Source organism: Vicugna pacos, chromosome 16 (genome assembly GCF_048564905.1).
Source record: "Vicugna pacos chromosome 16, VicPac4, whole genome shotgun sequence".
Lineage (NCBI taxonomy): Eukaryota > Metazoa > Chordata > Mammalia > Artiodactyla > Camelidae > Vicugna > Vicugna pacos.
The window spans coordinates 3,027,610-3,048,096 of record NC_133002.1 but is presented as its reverse complement, the minus strand read 5'-3'; the positions used below and the strand labels follow the sequence as shown (position 1 = coordinate 3,048,096).

Genomic DNA, 20,487 nt, shown 5'->3' with positions numbered 1-20,487 from the left:
CGGTTAGGCAACTCTGCTTTAGACTTCTCGAGCGTCAGTCTCAATCACATGCAGGGATTGTTTTGATTTTCTTTTCTAATTACCCAAGGGACTCAGAACTCCAATAATCCCTTCTTTTCACTCCCTTTTTTGGGGGAGTATAGATGGAAGGAACTGAAATTGAGATTGAGATAGGGAGGTAGGAGGCATATCAATAAGGAGAAAACCACCTCACCCACCCTGATGATTAAGGAGCTTCCCATGCAAAAATGTCACCTTAGGTCCCTCTCTTCAGTAAACCTTACTATCTTACTGGAAGTTTTGGCTTATAATTTAACTGTGATTTTTATTAGAAACTCGGTTTATGATTTGCAATATATAGGAAGCCGGTATTTATCTGTTGATGGATTTATCAGCAAAGAAGAGGCCCAAATAAGAAAGACAAGCATTCATTGACATTAAGTCATAGACCAAAGTTCAGATATGCGGAGATGTGGTGATTGTTTCTAAACTTTGAGATCATGGGACTGATTGCCTTATGTTCTATCAGTCGATGATTGGTGATGGAGCCAATTACTATTATTTATTAAAGATTATCTATATGCTCAGCACTGTTGCTGTTGTAGGTGCTGCACTGGAGACATCGAAGAGGAAGTGATAATCTTATTGGGTATATATTCCACATTAAATGGTAGAGATTTGTATATTAAAATCAAATACTTGTTACTCAGATATATACTGTCTTATATCAGAAATTCTGAAAAGAAGTCAGTGTAGAAACTGGTTTGGTCAAGATGATTTTATAGCCTAGAAAGGAATTGTGGAAGACCTTGAAAGATACTTAGGATTTCATTAGGTAGATGAGAATAGGATACGTATGTATGAATCAAAATATGGGAATGTGATAAGAGCTGCTATATTTGGAGGTCAGCAGGGAAATCATTTCAACCAGAGTTTGAAGGACTGCTTTGCTGGCGCATTGTAGATGGCTGCAGAGAGGACTTAAATGGCAGAATAGTGTAGCTTTCAGTCTACAGAGAGTTGTAGTTTCGTGAGAAATGGTCAAATCGGGGTGGAAAACCAGTTTTTGTGTAGCTGACCAGTCTGTTTTCTCAAGGAAAAAATGGATACTTGTCCTATTTTTCTTTCCTTTATTCCTTAAGTCATGATGAAGTCTCTGGTCTAAAAATTTGCAGATCAGTATTTTTCTATTGGGCTAGAGATGTTTGGGGGCTAGTCGCTCCATATTCTGTTAAGATTCACTGACATCATCATGAAATGAATCCAGACATCATAAAAACTAGAGCAGAAGTATAATAGAGAAAGCTTTGAGAAGATGAAACTGTGCCTGATTTGCAGGCAGAGTGGTAGCACCATTATAATTGTAGATAACCTATGAACGCGTGAGCATAATGTGGAGATGTTAATAAATAGTTAAGGGTGGTAGGATTGGTAGAATTAGATGGCTTAGCAGTCAGTATGGCTTTGTGTATATATGTAAAGAAAGCAAAAGACATTTTGGAGCAAATATTTCTACCAAATTACAAGAATTTTCCAGCAAGTATTTGTGAACATTTATCCATTCCGTGAATATTTGAATGCCATCTATGTTCCAGGCATGTGCTAGGCTGAAGTAGTGAGCACAGTAGAGGGTTCTTGCTGCCTCAGGTTATGATTTAGTGAAAAAAGATACATGATGGAAGTAGTAATAAAATAAAATGGGATGACTGGTAATAGAGGAAGTACATGTATCCTGTTTTTAATGTTTCCTCATAGCACTAATTTGTTTTAATTTTTTTTTTACATTTTTTATTGATTCATAATCATTTTACAGTGTTGTGTCAAATTCCAGTGTTCAGCACAATTTTTCAGTCATTCATGGATATATACACACTCATTGTCACATTTTTTTCTCTGTGATTTATCATAACATTTTGTATATATTTCCCTGTGCTATACAGTGTAATCTTGTTTATCTATTCTACAATTTTGAAATCCCAGTCTATCCCTTCCCACCCTTTAACCCCCCCCCGTAACCACAAGTCTGTATTCTCTGTCCATGAGTCTATTTCTGTCCTGTATTTATGCTTTGTTTTTGTTTGTTTGTTTGTTTTTGTTTTTTAGATTCCACATATGAGCGATCTCATATGGTATTTTTCTTTCTCTTTCTGGCTTACTTCACTTAGAATGACATTCTCTAGGAGCATCCATGTTGCTGCAAATGGCATTATGTTGTCGGTTTTTATGGCTGAGTAGTATTCCATTGTATAAATATACCACCTCTTCTTTATCCAGTCACCTGTTGATGGACATTTAGGCTGTTTCCATGTTTTGGCTATTGTAAATAGTGCTGCTATGAACATTGGGGTGCAGGTGTCATCCTGAAGTAGATTTCCTTCTGGGTACAAGCCCAGGAGTGGGATTCCTGGGTCATATGGTAAGTCTATTCCTAGTCTTTTGAGGAATCTCCACACTGTTTTCCATAGTGGCTGCACCAAACTGCATTCCCACCAGCAGTGTAGGAGGGTTCCCCTTTCTCCACAGCCTCTCCAGCATTTGTCAGTTTTGGATTTTTGAATGACAGCCATTCTGACTGGTGTGAGGTGATACCTCATTGTAGTTTTGATTTGCATTTCTCTGATAATTAGTGATATTGAACATTTTTTCATGTGCTTTTTGATCATTTGTATGTCTTCCTTGGAGAGTTGCTTGTTTAGGTCTTCTGCCCATTTTTGGATTGGGTTGTTTATTTTTTTCTTATTGAGTCGTATAAGCTGCTTATATATTTTGGAGATCAAGCCTTTGTCGGTTTCACTTGCAAAAATTTTCTCCCATTCCGTAGGTTTTCTTCTTGTTTTATTTCTGGTTTCCTTTGCTCTGCAGAAGCTTGTAAGTTTCATTAGGTCCCATTTGTTTATTCTTGCTTTTATTTCTTCTAGGAGAAAATTTTTGAAATGTATGTCAGATAATGTTTTGCCTATGTTTTCCTCCAGGAGGTTTATTGTATCTTGTCTTATGTTTAAGTCTTTAATCCATTTTGAGTTGATTTTTGTATATGGTATAAGGGTGTGTTCTAGCTTCATTGTTTTACATGCTGCTGTCCAGTTTTCCCAACACCATTTGCTGAAGAGACTGTCTTTATTCCATTGTATATTCTTGCCTCCTTTGTCGAAGATGAGTTGACCAAAAGTTTGTGGGTTCATTTCTGGGCTCTCTATTCTGTTCCATTGGTCTATATGTCTGTTTTGGTACCAATACCATGCTGTCTTGATGACTGTAGCTCTATAGTATTGTCTGAAGTCTGGGAGAGTTATTCCTCCAGCCTCTTTCTTTCTCTTCAGTAATGCTTTAGCAATTCTAGGTCTTTGATGGTTCCATGTAAATTTGATTATGATTTGTTCTAGTTCTGTGAAATACGTCCTGGGTAATTGGATAGGGATTGCATTAAATCTGTAGATTGCCTTGGGCAGTGTGACCATTTTAACAATATTGATTCTTCCAATCCAAGAGCATGGAATATCTTTCCATTTTTTAAAGTCTTCTTTAATTTCCTCCATCAATGGTTTATAGTTTTCTGTGTATAATTCTTTCGCCTCCTTGGTTAGATTTATTCCCAGATATTTTATTACTTTGGGTGCTATTTTAAAGGGGATTATTTCTTTACTTTCTTTTTCTGTTGATTTATTGTTAGTGTAAAGAAAGGCAACTGATTTTTGAACATTAATTTTGTAACCTGCTACCTTGCTGAATTCTTCGATCAGCTCTAGTAGCTTTTTTGTGGACCTTTTAGGGTTTTCTATATATAGTAACATGTCGTCAGCATATAATGACACTTTTACCTCTTCTTTTCCAATTTGGATCCCTTTTATTTCTTTCTCTTGCCTGATTGCTGTGGCTAGGACTTCCAGGACTGTATTGAATAGGAGTGGTGATAGTGGGCATCCTTGTCTTGTCCCAGATTTTAGTGGGAAGCTTTTGAGTTTTTCACCGTTGAGAACTATGCTGGCTGTAGGTTTGTCATATATAGCTTTTATTATGTTGAGATATGTTCCCTCTATACCCACTTTGGCGAGAGTTTTTATCATAAATGGGTGTTGAATTTTATCAAATGCTTTTTCTGCATCGATTGAGATGATCATGTGGTTTTTGTCCTTTCTCTTGTTGATGTGATGTATTACATTGATTGATTTGCGTATGTTGAACCAGCCTTGTGTCCCTGGGATGAACCCCGCTTGGTCATGATGTATAATCTTTTTTATGTGTTGTTGGATTCTATTTGCTAAAATTTTGGTGAGGATTTTGGCGTCTATGTTCATCAGTGATATTGGCCTATAATTCTCTTTTTTTGTAGTGTCTTTGCCTGGTTTTGGTATCAGGGTGATGGTGGCTTCATAGAATGAGTTTGGGAGTATTCCCTCCTTTTCAATCGTCTGGAAGAGTTTGAGAAGGACTGGTATGAGTTCTTCTTTGTATGTTTGGTAGAATTCCCCAGTGAAGCCATCCGGTCCTGGACTTTTATTTGTAGGGAGGTTTTTAATTGCTATTTCTATTTCTAGTGATCGGATTGTTCAAGTGTTCAGTTTCTTCTTGATTCAGTTTTGGTGGACAGTATGTTTCCAGAAACTTGTCCATCTCCTCTAGGTTATCCAGTTTGGTTCCATAAAGTTTTTCATAATATTCTCGTATGATATTCTGTATTTCTATTTTGTTCGTTGTAATTTCTCCATTTTCCTTTCTTATTTTGCTAATTTGTGCTCTCTCTTTTTTCTTCTTTGTGAGTTTGGCCAGAGGTTTGTCGATTTTATTTACTTTTTCAAAAAACCAGCTTTTGGTTTGGTTGATTTTTTCTATGGTCTTGTTAATCTCTATTGTATTTAATTCCTCTCTGATCTTTATTATTTCCTTCCTTCTGCTGCTTTTTGGGGCTTTTTGTTCTTCTTTTTCTAATTGATTCAGGTGGTGGGTTAACTTGTTTATTTGAGATTGTTCTTCTTTTTTGAGGAAGGCCTATATCGCTATAAACTTCCCTCTTAGCACTGCCTTTGCTGTGTCCCATAGGTTTTGAGTGGTTGTGCTTTCATTATCATTTGTCTCAAGGTATTTTTTAATTTCAGCTTTGATTTCCTCATTGATCCATTGTTTTTTCAATAACATTTTGTTTAATCAACATGCTTTTCTTTTTTTCTCCTTTGTTTCTCTGTTGTTGATTTCCAGTTTCATGGCATAATTTGTTTTAATGTTATTTGTATCTGAAAAGTTTTCCTAAAAAATTATACATATGTAGGAGTATATCACAATACCCTAGGATTGATAGTTGTTTTCTGTGTTCTGAATGTGATCTTTTTTCCCAGCAAGTGAGAACCATCCTGTACCCTCTTGGTTAGATGGCTTTTACACCTGTTAGCTCATATGCTTTCTATCTCACTGTTCTGAGTTAAACGTGTCATCTCCATCTTCTGTTTATTTTGTGTTTTGGTGAACCCTTTTGCCCCTTACTGGCTGATAAAAATATGACAATGATAGTCTGGTCTTAATACAAAAATAACAGTAACAACAAAGGAATTATATCACACTGTTTAAGGACATGGTGGAAGAAACAGTAAGAAGATCAGCGGGAAACTGGGGGTTGGTTGATGTCTGTAGACTTTATGAAGAATGTTTGGTGGGAGAACTGACCAACATTTGTACGACTGGAAGTTGCACAAAATTATAGCCAAAAGCATGTCATAACTTGACCAAATTTGAAGACTATCCTGGGGAGAATTCCTGGGAGCTCTGGTTAGGTTTGTGTTTCCAGGAAGGCTTCCAAGGCATTAATTGCGTTAGTCCTGCTAACTGGGGTTTGTGTGTATTGAGTGCTAAGAGAGTGTATCATGGGGAGAAGTTTTAGCACACCTCCAAAGGTATGTGACTTCTAATCTGTTAGAAATAGTAGGGATTAACCAGACAAGACAAAAGGGTGTAGGGATGAGGAATGTGAGTCTCAGCTGCCTAGGGATATTGTTAGGGGTGCTTGACAGTTGGGCAATTGCTATACAGTTAACAGTTGCAAGGTAAAATACATCTACTTAACTGTGAAAAAGACCGGAGCTATTTAGCTATACATACTTAACATAAAATAAAGACTAATGTGTTTTTAATTATATGCACCATATTTCCACTGGTAAACCGCTGATTAGGTACCATCACAGTGTTATGCTATAGATGTATCTTATATCTTATTTTGGTAATAACACATTTTCATGAATTGAACTTAAGAAAATATATCTGAATATGTGGTGAAATGGCTTTTGATTTATCTTTTTGGTACATTTTAAATTTTATATATTAAGTATATAACAGTGTTACAACACTATGTAGGATAGTATTTTTATCATAAATGTTTTACTATCTCTGACTTTTGAGGTGTTCTAATGACAGTACTACAGACTATTCACATATTCAAAGTGTAGTTATCGGCAGAATGGACTGTCCCTTTGCCTGTCTCCTGTGGTGGTAATTCAGTTCTCTTTGGAGAAGAGTGTATAGAACTGAAGTTACCTGAGGTATCTTGCCTTGCCAAGAAACTGTTAATGTGTTCATCCTACTTGCCCCCATGTGATTATATATTCTTATCCTATAAAATTGTATAGATTTATTTGCTAGTAAATAGTCTCAAAGTATTTAAGATCTGTCAGCATTCCTCATAATTTGTTCTGAAGCAGGAAGTTTGGGGATTTATTGTAATGTCTTTTCCTTTTGTTGTTTCTTTTATTGTTTTAAACATGTTTATTTGTTTCATATTTCAGGTTCCTGGCCTAAGCACCAATTTCTTCCTTTTCCTATTTCCATGACTACTTTTTAAATGTCTCTTATACTTATTTTAATACTTAATCACATATTGCCTTAAAAAAACTTTTATAAAGTATTTGTTGAGTATCCGATTTAATTGCAAACTATTGATGTCAGAGTTTGATGGTTTTATGAATTCATTTGATTTATATTATGTTTTAAAGGTTTTAAAAATATTTTTAGGGACTTAGTAAGATTTTCAAAATACTACTGAGGGACTTTGTGTTTTAACTAAATGAAATTTTAAGCTTAAATAAGCCAAATAATTTTTTTTTTTGCCTTTTGTTTCTTTTCAGTGAATTGGTACCATCTTATGATTCAGCTACATTTGTTTTAGAGAATTTCAGGTAAGAGTTTTTGACAACTTTGGTGTTGGGTTTTTTTCCCGTTGGTATGTGTACATAAGTAAGAGCCAGGAAGATGTCATTCCTGAATAGGACAGACCTAATGAACTGTGTCACTCAGTGTGTAGTCTTAGAAGAAACAAGTTTCCTATTGGAAACATAGAGGTTGTGTTTCTGGATTGTATTATATCTTCAGGACAGATTTCTTCTCTATTCTGGGGAGCGGAACCTTTTTTTTCTTTTAAGAAGAGAGTTCACTTAGCATTTGCTAATAAGGTGAGGCAAATGGGATAATAGAGGTTGGTGAGCCCTCCCACTCGTCTTCAGAAATAAGAGTCATGGGAAGAAGTCCATTTGCGTCCATTTATCTTAGTGCAAAGTGAGAAATTGTGGATGAGGGGATGTTGTAAGAAATTTGTAAGTTTTGTAACTTGCACCCTAATTTTGTTAGCTTATACTGCTTTTTCTCTAAGATTTAGAAGCCAAGATCTTAAAACACAAAGGTCTTAGAGGGCTTGTCTTAAAGGGCTGCATAGAAATGGGGAACCAAGAATATAAGGTCTTAACCTTGGGAAGAGAAACTCTAAGAGTCTGATAACCATCAAAATAGGCCAAACTGTGAGAATTTATACCGCTCTGTTTAACTTGTTTTTTTCTTATGGGATAATTTTGTGGCTAAAATAAAAACTTTCTGAGGATTTCCCCATATTTTTTTTTCTGTATTACAGAAGGAGTATTCCATAGGAATGTGAGGAAGAAACACATTTTTTTTTAATACTTCAATGGGAGAAAACTCCTTTTTGAAGTGGTAATTAAATTCAAGACAGTTACATTTTTCTTTTCCCTTAACTGACAATTTTTGAGGGTTTTTTTTAACCTGAAAACTGAAAAGATACTGCTGAATATTTATCTATATCATTAAAGTTTCTTTTATTTCAGAATTTAAGTATGTATACTCTTACACAGTGGAATTTTAACTTCTTCAGTTGCCTTCATTTATTTGTCCAGGACTCAAATAAGTAACATAAATAAAGTGGTTGGGTTTTAGTTTTGCCTGTTGTTGTTTCACAACAGTTTTGATCTTGGGATTTGGTTGGTTTTCTTTTAATTCAGTACTTTGCGCCAGAGAGCAGATCCTGTTTACAGTCCACCTCTTCAAGTTTCAGGACTTTGTTGGAGGTTAAAAGTTTACCCAGTAAGTTTTTCATTTATTACCAATAAATTTTGAAACAAAGATCTTTCTTTCAGGGTTCTGTAGTACACTGGTTCACTATTTTAGTGGAGTAAGGGATTAAAACAATGACAATTTTATGTTCCTTTATAGGGCTTATGGGCTAAATCTATGAAAAAAATGAGTTAAATGTAGACAGTATAAACCCAGGACATTACTGAATCTTTTACTTCTTGTTTATAGAAAGATATTTATCTTTAGAAGACATGTTTAAAATTCTTACTTTAAAAATCATTTTTGAAATAAAAATAAAATATACAGAAGTTCATCAAAAACACATGTATGCTCATTGCATACTCATGATTCATTCCAGTATGTTTCTTTGACCTGTGTATTTGCTGCAAATTTGCAGCTGGATCCAGTGGTATGATAAGATGCATAGTCAGTTCCACTGGCAAGAACATAAGCAGTAGAGTGTGCTTTTATCACATCATATCTAGTTGCATCTCTCTGTGATATTGGTGCTCATTGCCTACATCTGTTAATTCACTGGGAGTTGCAAAATAGTGATTATTTCTTAGTTGTAATCCTTTTATAAAGAGATGCTTCCCTTTACCTATTATTTGGTTACCTAAAATAACAGTTTATATAGAAGAGGCAGAATTCTTTCCTGTTATTTATCAATTTCCCTTGTTTTCTGAAAGTAATTATCATTAATTATCATTAGGAATTCATGAATTTATACATATTTAATCTTGTTAAGCTGGCTTCTGTGTCACTTTGCTCTGACCTTAATAGCCTAGTAGTGACACTAGTAGTTAGCTTTCTTATTTTCTTCCATGGCAAGGTGTTCTAGTCTCATCTTGTACATTTTCTGCTCTGTAGCTGAAATTGGCCATTTTATCCAAAGAGCCCTGATTTTAGTGGGAAAATTATATTCCAAGACCAAACTGGGTGCTCATTTCGACCAGGTTGGTCACTATTTCTAGGCTTCTGTCATGAATAGAACTAGGGAGTAACATAAGTAAATGTTTATGGGGGTTTGGGGGGGGAGGGGTTAATATGTATGTATGTCTTGAAAAATTTACTTAATGTACTTAATTTTTTAGAATAGTTTTAGGCTAATAGCAAAATTGAGTGGAAAGTACAGAAAGTTCTGTACACACCCTCTGACCCCACACATGTACAGCCTCCCCTGCTATCAACGTATCCTGCACTGGGGCTGTATATTTGTTCCACATATATATCTCATATATATGGAATCATATGTTGTCTTTTTGTGACTGGCTTTTTTTTTTTTCTGTTTTGCAGTTTTAAACATTTTTTTAGAGTTATAGTCATTTTACAATGTTGTGTCAAATTCCAGTATAGAGCACAGTTTTTCAGTTATACATGAACATACACATATTCATTGTCACTTTTTTTTTTTTTTTTTTTTGCTGTGAGCTACCACAATATCTTGTATATATTTCCCTGTGCTATACCGTATAATCTTGTTTATCTATTCTACATATTGTGACTGGCTTCTTTTGCTTAGCATAATGTTAAAGTTTATCCACTTTGTAGTATAGGTCAGAATTTTTAATGCTGAATCATATTCCATTGTATATATATACCACATTTTGTATCCATTCATCTGTCGATGGACACTTGATTGCTTCTACCTCTTGGCTATAGTCAATATTGCCTTTTTCTTTTTTTAAGGATGGAAATGGAGTTGTTCGGGGTTACTACTTATCTGTGTTTCTGGAACTCTCAGCTGGCTTGCCAGAAACTTCCAAGTAAGATATTCAGTGAAGTAACAAACTTTAGTGTGTGTTTACATACCTTCCTCGTAGCATTTTTTAAATTAATTCTTTCATTAATTACTATATTATGTCTGTTAAAATGTATACTAGTATGGAATCCCTGGCATAGTATGGTGGCATAGACTGGCAGTTCTCAAATCATATGACCTGGTGACTCTTTGTACTCTTAAATTTTATTGGGAACCCAAAAGACTGTTTCCTTTGGGAGTTATATCTATTGATATTTTCTGAATTAGAAATTAAAACTGAGAAACTTTTTGAATTTTTATTAAGCACTTTAAAAATAAACCTATTATGTATTAACATAAGTAATATATTCTTGAAAAATAGCTATTTTTCTAAAGCAAAATAATATTTGGTGAGAAAGCTTGTATCATGTTGTATTTTTAAAAATCTCTGATTGGCTTAAAGACGGCTGAATTCTCACTTTTGCTTCTCTAGTCAGTTTATTGCAGTAAATTGTTTTGGTTGAAGTATATGTATAAAATCTGGCCTCTCAGATTTTGGATTTCATATGTAGTTGGGTTTTTTTAATGAGATATAATTCACATACCATAAAGTCCACCTTATAAATAAGTGTACAAATCAGTAGATCTTACTATATTCACTGAGTTCCGCATCAATTACCAATATCTAATTTTAGATTTTCATCATCCCACGAAGAAATCCTATACCCTTTAGCAGTCACTTTCCCTTCCCTTCCCCACCCAGTCCTTGGCAACCATTAATCTACTTTTTGTTAGGGAGGAACACTTTAAAAAGCAGTTTTAGATAACTGTAAATCATCTTTGATATTACACCAAAATTGTTAAATGTGATTTGCAGTATGAAACCTGGAACCATATCAGGGAATTTTATTCTACTCTGTTATATTAAAATCTGTTGTTTTAGTATGAGATATCTGCTTCTAGTTATGATGGAATAACAGGGATGACCTTTCTGCAACAGCCAAAAAGAAAAACATTTCCTAGACACTGGACATGAGACAACAAATGAAAGCAGACCCCAAGGGACAAGAAATAGACAAGTGAGCTCTATGATTGCCTCAGCTTACAACCTTGAGAGAGTTTTCAGGCTGTAACACGTGGAGGCAGAACTGCAGTCGAGTCTGACTGACTCCCTGAGTTGAGGAGAGAGTGCTGCGTTGGAAGAATAACCAGAGGAGAGAGCTGCACAAAGAACTCCAGAGATTTGTAGAGATTCCATTCAGATATTCGGCAGAGTACTGCTTAGGGCATGCATGTGAAGAAACTTACCTGAGGTTGGGGAAGGAACCATCTGAAAGGATTAGAGGATGTGGTGTCTTGTGCTCATACAGGGTCAGTAACTGTGTCTGTTCCCACCACTACAGTGGAGAAACTTGTAATCCATGGGGCACTGGATGAAGTACTCAGGAAATTTTTACCTCAGTAGTGGGAAACTGGACACTGCTCCAGACCCATCTAACAAACAAAAGTAAGACCTGAAAAGATGAAATTGTTTCCAAGTAACCTAACTGCATCCCAGAACAGGGCTCAAGAAAATTTATAAGATCACAAAAATACCCAGCATCCCACAAAGTTAAGTTTACAATATCTGTTGTTTAATCAAAGATTAATTGGCATGCAAAGAGGCAGGAAGACATAACCACTAATGAGGAGAGTAATCAACTTAAATTGAGTAAGAACTTTTTTAACGTGGGTTATATCTACTGATATTTTCTGAATTAGAAATTAAAACAAATTTTAAAAATTCACTTAAAAATAATAAATCTATTGCATATTAACAAATAATATTGCTATGAATAGGAACTTTCTCTAAAGCAAAATGATGGGAAAACTTGTTTTGTGTTTTTTGAAATCTTTGTGCGTCTTACAGAAAGACATGTGGATTCTTATGTGAGAATTAGAGAATATTTAAGATGGTTTTTTAAAACAATTTCATTTGTTTTTAAAAGTTAAATCGAAATGTGGGAGATACAAAAGGCTTGACTTGAACTTCTTGAGAATGAGCCATATTTGAGTTGAAAAATATACTAGATGGTATGAATGATAGATTATATATTGCAGAAGAAAAAAATTAATGAACTTGAAGGCGTAGCAGTAGAAGGTATCCAAACTGTGAACATAGGAGAACAAATTCCAAAGCTGTGCAACAACTTGAAGCAGCTCAACGTACAGATACCTGGAGTCCTCCAGGGGAGGGGGTGGGAAGAAAAAAGTAAAGAAATAATGGTGAAAACTTTCCAAACTTTAATGAAAACTTTAAACCCACAGATCTAGGAAGTTCATTGAACAACAGGCACATGAAACATGAAGAAAATACCAAAGCACATCATAGTCAAATTGCTTGAAACTAATGATAAACAAAAGATCTTAAACTGGCAGTGGGAAAAAAAGCCATTATATTTAGAGGCACAAAGATAAGGATGAATTCAGAGTTCTCACTGGAAACAATACAAGTGAAATGGTAATATAGCAACATTCTAAAAGAATTGAAGGAAAAAATTTTCAACCTAGAATTCTGTACTCAGCAAAGGTACAGTGAAATTAAGATATTTTCAGACCTGAACTATTAAGAAATGTTAAAGCAGAGGCTTCAGATAAAAGGAAAATAATACCAGTTGGACCTCTGAATCTAAACAAAGAAATGAAGAACACCAGAAATGGAAATTGCATGGGTGAATGAAAATTTTTTTCTGTTATTAAAGTAACTTTAAGTGATAATTGACTGTTTAAATGAAAATAATAACATTGTACTTTGGGATTTACAACATACATGGAAGCAAAATACATAACAACAGTTTTATAAAGGCCAAAAGGATAGAACATGGAAATATAATGTAAGATTGTGACACTGTATGTGAAGTGGTATACTGGCAATTAAACTAGACTATGATAAGTTAAAGATATATACTGTTCTATTATTTCTCTTGCCTGCTGTCACTAATTGCCACAAATTTGGCCACTTAAAACAATAGAAAAAATTTTCCTCACAGTGCTGGAGGCCAGAAATCCAGAAACTATTCCTAGGCCCAAATCCAGGTTTTGGCAGGATATTACTAGCTCCAGAGTACTAGGGGAGAGATCCATTCCTTCGTTCTTTCAACTTTTGCTCACTGTCAGCATTCCGTGACTTGTGACTATGTCACTCCTATCTCTGTCTTTGGTCACATTGCCTTGCTTTGCTTTGCTTTATTTTCTGTCAACTCTTCCTCTGCTTTCCTCTTATAATGACACTTATGCTTACATTTAGGGTTCACATGGATTTTCCAGGATAGTCTCATCTTGGGATCCCTGGCTTAGTCACAGCTGTATACTCCCATTTTTTGCTATGAAAGATAACATTCGGAGGGAGGGTACATATAGCTCAGTGGTAGAGTGTGTGCTTAGCATGCAGGAGGTCCTGGCTTTAATCTCCAGTACCTCCATTAAAAAAAAAAATTAATAAAGAAATCTAATCCCTCCCCCAAAAGGGTAACGTTCACAGTTCTAGAGATGAAGATGTGGATACTTGGGGGACACTACTCAGCCTCCCACTACTATAAACTAAAACCACTGCTAAAATGACAAAAATATATAGCTAATAAAGAAACAAAGGGGGTAAAATTGAATTATAAACAAATACTAATCTTAATGAAGACAGAACAAGGTAACAGATAACAATAGATGGGACAAATACCAAGATACAGTAACGTGAATGGTCTAAACACCCCAATTAAAAGGCAGAGGTTGTCAGATTGCCAGAGAAAAGCAAAACTCAAGTATATGCTAACCAGAAGAAATGCACTTTAAATATAAAGATATGCCATACTAGTATTAATCAAGACCAAGTCTTGATTATCAAGTGTATTTCAAAGCAAAACATATTATCAGAGATAAAGAAATTTATTTCATAGTGATAAAAGGATCAGTTAATGAATAGAACATATAACGACTCTAAACATTTCTGTTTATACCCTACTAACAGATCTTCAAAATACAGGAAACAAAAACTGATAGAAGTATAAGGAGAAATAGACAAAAACTCTTATGTCAATTTATATAACAGGTAGGCAGAAAATCATCAAGGCTATAGTACACAGAACAACACTAGCAATCAACCTGACCTGATTGACATTTATAGACTGTTTGATCCAGCAGTAGCAGAATACAAATTATTCCTAAGTGTGCACAGAATATTTACCAAGACAGACCATTCTGTGGAACATAGAACATGTCTGAATAAATTCAAAGGGATTCATATCATTCAGATTATGTGTTTTTTAGACCATAGTGGAATTAATTTAGATATTAGTAACATATTTTGAAAATCTGATGTTTTAGAAAATTAAATAACACACTTCTTAATAAATCCTGGATCAAAGAGGAAATCATAAGAGATTTTTAAAAAGTGTTTTGAACTGAATTAAAATGAAAGCACAACATACCAGAATTTGTAGTATGCTACTTGAGGCAGTAAGTGGGAAGAAATTGATAGCACTAAATGCCTATATATGAAAAGCAGAAAGGTCTTAAATCAGTGATCTCAACGTCTATTGTGATAAACTAGAAAAAAGAACAAGTTAAATGGAAAGTAAGCAGAAGAAAGGAAATAACAAAGATCAAAGCAGAATACAATGGAATTTTTTAAAAAACGCAGTAGAGAAAATCATTGAAATCAAAAGGACAACAAAATTTGAAGGCTAACACTATGTGATTGTAAGATTTATAATAAAGGCACAATATGAACATAACACATCATAGTATTAGCATAAGAACACACAGTGATCAATGGAATGTGTAAGTTTCTTCCACTATCCAAAATTAGAGCGCTATCCAAAAGGAAACCTTTTGTAAACTGAAGTGATATAAAGTGAAGAAGCAATTACCTTAGAACACTTCTTGCTAACGGATGCACAAAATATATCAAGAGAAAGCATATATACTCATAGACTCAATTCAAAGCCTTGGTGGCTTGATGCTGAGATGCTGGGTGTAGTTCCCAGGGAAGGAGCTCGGTGGTGCCACTCTTGCTGCTTGGTATGCCTCTGTAATACTTAGTACAAAACAAGCACTGAACGCTAATTTTACTTTTCAGCTTTTTTGTAAAAGCAAAATTTCTCTTCAGATTTCTTTTGGTTAACAAAAACAGATACTAATATAATATAGGTCCTTTTTAAAAAGTGAATTGTCATAAAGCGAACTTTTGAAAAGTGGCGGAAACCTACAATTCCAGAAATAAACCCACATTCATAAACTAATTTTTGACAGATGCAGAGGCAGTGCTGTGGATAATGTATACTCTTTTCAATGAATTGTGCTTGAACATTTGGATATTCATATACCAAAAAGTTGAATTTGGCTCCATATCTCACACTATATATGTAAATTAACTGAAAATTGATCATAGACTTAGATTGAGATCCTAAAACAATAAAACTTACTGGAGAAAGCAGGAGAAAATTAAAGGTCATACCACATGTTGGCAAGAAGATAGAGAAATTTGAAGTCTCATGTGTTTCTGGTGGGAATAAAATTATAAAACCACTTTTGTAAACCATTTGGTGGTCTGTTAAAAAGTTAAACATAAACTTACCGAATGACTCAGCTAAACCACTTCTAGATATTTACCCCAGAGAAAAGGAACTATATATTTGTACAAAGACTTTTACAGAAATGTTTATAGTAGCTTTATTTGGAGTAGCCAAATAGAATCAACCCTAATTGCCACCAACGGATGAATAGCTAAGCAGATTTCAGTATGTCCATATAATGGAATTACACTCAGCAATAAAAAGTAATAAACTGTTGATACATTGCAAAGACAGGAATGACTTTAAAATTATTCTTAGTGAAAGCAACCATATAAAAAAACACATATATGATTCCACTTATATAAACCTCTAGAGAAATGCAAACTAAATCCACAGTGACAGAATGCAGTGTGTGGTTGCTTAGATGGAATAGGCTCACCTGAAGTTGGGTGGAGGGAGGGGGTAAGAGGGAGGAATTACAAAATGCAGAGGAAATTTTGGGAGACAATGGATATGTTTAGTATCTTGATTGTGGTAATGGTGATGGTTTTATGGCCATATGCATATATATGTCAAAACTTAACCAGATTGTACGCTTTGGATATGTGCAGCTTATTTGAGTTACATTTTATTGAAGCTATCTTACTCAAAAAAGAAAAAATAACAGTAAAATCTTCATGGGTCTGTCTTGTACTTTGCTTGGATCTTTTACTTATGCTTGATTTTGTAACAACATGCATTGATCATTTGGAAAATAATGGTTTACTAAATACACAGTTGACACATTTCACTATGTACTGCTATCAAGCAGTTACATTTCATTGATATCACCATTTTCGTAATGAACATCTTGAATTATTGAAAAGCTTTTGAGCTCATGTGCATACAAATTTTAGAGTTATGTTTTTGGTTTTTTTTCACTTGAAAGTGTGTGTTATATCATCGGCAACAAATGCTGACAGTTCTTTTCCGTAGTTGTTTTGGTCCAGAAAATGTCTGTCATGTATCCACAACTGAAAAACTATTGTTTGTCAGTTCTTTCAGTTTGATGTTTCACAAGAAAGTGACTAATGAGCTTGGAACTCAGTTGAACAAAGTGATTTTTCCAAGACAACCATTATACATCATTATGCAGCACAAGTGCATTTTTCCCATATTTCCCATTTGTGACACCAAGAGTTAAGGTTTCATAACATTTATCATTTTTACTACTTCATCAAAGACATTCTTGAGAGACATTGAAAAAATTTTTTTTCCATCTGAAAGTGTGTAGCAGTGAATAATATGATTACTGGTACATTTTAACTCATTGCTTTTGAATCACTAGTGCAAATGTCAACACAGCAAAAAAGGCAGATAACATCTTAGCGTTATTATGAAGGTGGTTTTTTGACTGTTTGGATTGCTAAAAGAATCATAGGGACTGACCCCTGAGTGGTACACAGCCTACACAACCACCTCTGGCATAGACTAACCTTTGCAGAATATTCTTGCCACCACAGGTGAGTCAACCTATGAATAATGCTAGTAATATGGAAAGGAATCTGGCCTTTGAGTTGTGTTTTTCAGTCATGGCTGCGTTCCCAATCAGTGGACTCACTTGTATTGTTACTGTAACAGCTGATGTCTGCTGAATATATGGTTTGTGTTATGCACTGTGCTTTACATAACTTTACATAATAGTACATAAAATCTTGCCTTGTGAGCTGTAGTTTTTCTTATCATTTCCACTTCAGAGATGGAAATACAATGGCTTAGTTAAGTTATTCACTCAAGTTCAACATTGTTAAACTGCAGTCTGTTTATTAACATAGATTTTTCTTTTGCTGTATTCTTTGTTCTTAACCAAAAGCTCTGATTTCCTGAAATCAGCCCTTGTAATTGGAAGGTGGTTGATCTTAGACAGAATTATAAGAAGTTCAGTGATTACAGGATCTGTTCATATCCCTGTTACCACCATTAATCTTGGTTCTCTTGTCTATAATTTATTTTCTTATCTTTAGGCATAACCTCAGAGATAATGCAGGTTTGGTTCCAGACTACTGCAATAAAAGTCACTTGACATTTTTGCTTTTCCGGTGCATATAAAAGTTATGTTCAAACTATGGTTTATTAAGTGTGCGGTAACATGTCTAAAAAGACAGTGTACAGACCTTAATTTAAAAATATTTCTTCCTCGCCGCCAGGCTGTCGCCCATGTGCCTGCGCGCCGCCGTGCGTCGGGACTGGGGTCCGGTGCCGAGAGTACTTCCGTCCTGGGACATAGGGCACAGCCGGAAAGGCGGCCGCCCCTTTGCCCATCATGCACTGCATGTTCGTGGGGAACCTGGTGCTAAACCATTCCTAGACTACCTGCTTCTGGATCAGGGTTTCATATGTAGCAGAGCAGCTCCCTCGCTGCGATCTATTGAAAGTCAGCCCTCTACACAAGGGTTTGTAGAAAATTTTTTAAAAAGAAATAAAATCAGGAAAAAAAAATACTTTCTTCCTAAAAAATACTAACCATCACTGAGCCATCAGTGAGCATAATCTTTTTGCTGGTGGAGTGTCTTACCTTGTTTGATGGCTACTGACTGCTCAGGGTAACGGTTGCTGAAGGCTGGGGTGGGTGTGGCGATTTCTTAAAATAAGACAAGCATGAAGTTTGCCGCATTCCTTTCATGAATGATTTCTCTGTAGAGTGCAGTGCTGTTTGATAGCATTTTACCCGCAGTAGAACTTTTTTCAAAATAGGAGTCAATTCTCTTAAACCCTGATTCTGCTTTATCAACTAACTTTATGTAATATTATAAATCTTTTGTTGTCATTTCAACAATCTTCACAGCATCTTCACCTGGAGTAGTTTCCATCTTAAGAAACTTTTTTTTTTTTTTTTGGCTCATCCATAAGAAGCAACTTCTCATCCATCAAAGTTTTCTCATGAGGTTGTAGCAATTCAGTCACGTCTTCAGGCTTTACTTCTAATTCTAGTTCTGCTGTTTCTACCGTATTGGCAGTTAATTTTCCACTGGAGTCTTGAACCCCTCAAGAGTTATCCGCAAGGATTGAAATCAAGTTCTTCCAAAGTTCTGGTAGTGTTGATATTTTGACCTCTTCTCTCAAATGATGAATGCTCTTAATAGCATCTAGAATGGTGAATCCTTTCCAGAAAGTTTTCAATTTCCTTTGCCCAGATTCTTCAGAGGAGTCACTATCTGTGGCAGCTATAGCTTTACGAAATGCATTTCTTAAATAATAAGATTTGAAAGTCAAAATTACTTCTTGATTTTGGGGCTGCAAAAGGGATGTGTTTAGCAGGCAAAACAGCATTAATCTTGCACATTTTCATCAGAGCTCTTGGATGACCAGGTGCGTTGTCAAGGAGCAGTAGTATTTCGCAAAAACTCTTTTTCCTTAGTAGTAAATCTCAGCGGTGGGCTTCAAGAATTCATCTAGCCATATGTAAAGAGATACGCTATCATCAGTCTTTCTTCTCTTTATAGAACACAGACAGTAAATTTAATATAATTCTTAAGGATTTTCAGAATGGTAAATGAGCATTAGCTTCAACTTAAAGTCACAAGCTGCATTAGCTCCTGACAAGGGAGTCAGCCTGTCCTTTGAAGCTCTGAAGTCAGGCATTAGCTTCTCTTCTCTAATATGAGAGCCCTAGGTGGCATCTTCTTCCAATAGAAGAGTGTTTCGACTTTGACAATCTATTCATTAGTTATCTAAGCTAGATCTTCTGGATAACTTGCTGCAGCTGCTATATCAGCATTTGCTGCTTCACCTTATGCATCATGTTACAGAGATGGCTTCTTTTCTTCAGCCTCATGAGCCAGCCTCTCCTAGCTTCCAAATTCTGCTTCCTCACCTCTCTCACCCTTCATAGAATTGAGTTAGGGCCTTACTGTTGCCCAAAGTTTGGCTTTGGTGTAAGGAATATTGTAGCTGATTTGATCTTCTATCTAAACCACTGAAACTTTCTTCGTGTCACCAAGAACGCTGTTTAGCTTTCTTAATTCAGTAGAGTCAGACTTTTAATATCCTTCAAGAATTTTTCCTTTGTATTCACAGCTTGACTAACTGGCACAAGAGGCCTAGCTTTCGGCCTTTCTTGGCTTTCGACATGCCTTCCACACTAACCTTAATCATTTCTGGCTTTTGTTTTAGAGTAAGAGATGTGTGACTCTTCTTTCACTTGAACACTTAGAAACCATTCTAGGGTTACTAATTGGCCTAATTTCAATATTGCTGTGTCTCAGGAAATAGGGAGGCCCTAGGAGAGGGAAGGAGATGGGGGTAGGGGAGAGGTAAAGTGGGAAGGCGGTGGTAGGAGGGGAAGGATGGCCAGTCTGTGCAGTCAGAACACACGTGGCATTCATCAGTTAAGTTTACTGTCATATATGTGTACAGTTCATGGTGCCCCAAAATAGTTCCATCCAAGATCACTGGTCACAGATCATGATAACAAATATGACAGTAATGATGTAAAAGTTTGAAATATTGTGAGAATTACCAAAATGTGACACAGACATGAAGTGAACAAGTGCTATTGGAAAAATGGCACTGTTAGACTTGCTCGATGCATGGTTGCCACAAACCTTCAATCTGTAAGAACCTAGTATCTGTGAAATGCAGTAAAGCAGAAGCACAATGAAACAAAGTGTGTCGATAGCTCTGCTTCTTGCTTTGGGAAGATTCTCCTCTTAATGATGTGTAGATTTTGTGACATTTCTACTGCTTTTGGCACAGGTTTCATCTTGGTGCTTTTGCTTATATTGACCATATACACTTTGGGAACTTATTGAAGTTTACATTGTCTTATAAACAGTAATAACATTATCAGTGATGGTGAAATACCATTCATTAAAGAGATTT

General features: G+C 35.4%; 1 protein-coding gene across 4 annotated transcripts in view; it reads left to right on the top strand.

The window, feature by feature from the left end:
- The window catches only part of TRIM37 (tripartite motif containing 37), a 108,210-nt gene that overhangs the window by 25,139 nt on the left and 62,584 nt on the right, over positions 1–20,487 (top strand). For all 4 annotated transcript variants that reach the window (XR_012060162.1, XM_006218008.3, XM_072940222.1 and 1 more), the window contains exons 10-12: positions 7,107–7,157; positions 8,268–8,349; positions 10,030–10,106. Coding sequence is in view for 3 of the 4 variants with exons in the window: in XM_006218008.3 (XP_006218070.1) it covers positions 7,107–7,157; positions 8,268–8,349; positions 10,030–10,106 (210 nt within the window). In the remaining variant the exon portion in view is untranslated. The remainder of the gene's footprint in view (positions 1–7,106; positions 7,158–8,267; positions 8,350–10,029; positions 10,107–20,487) is intronic.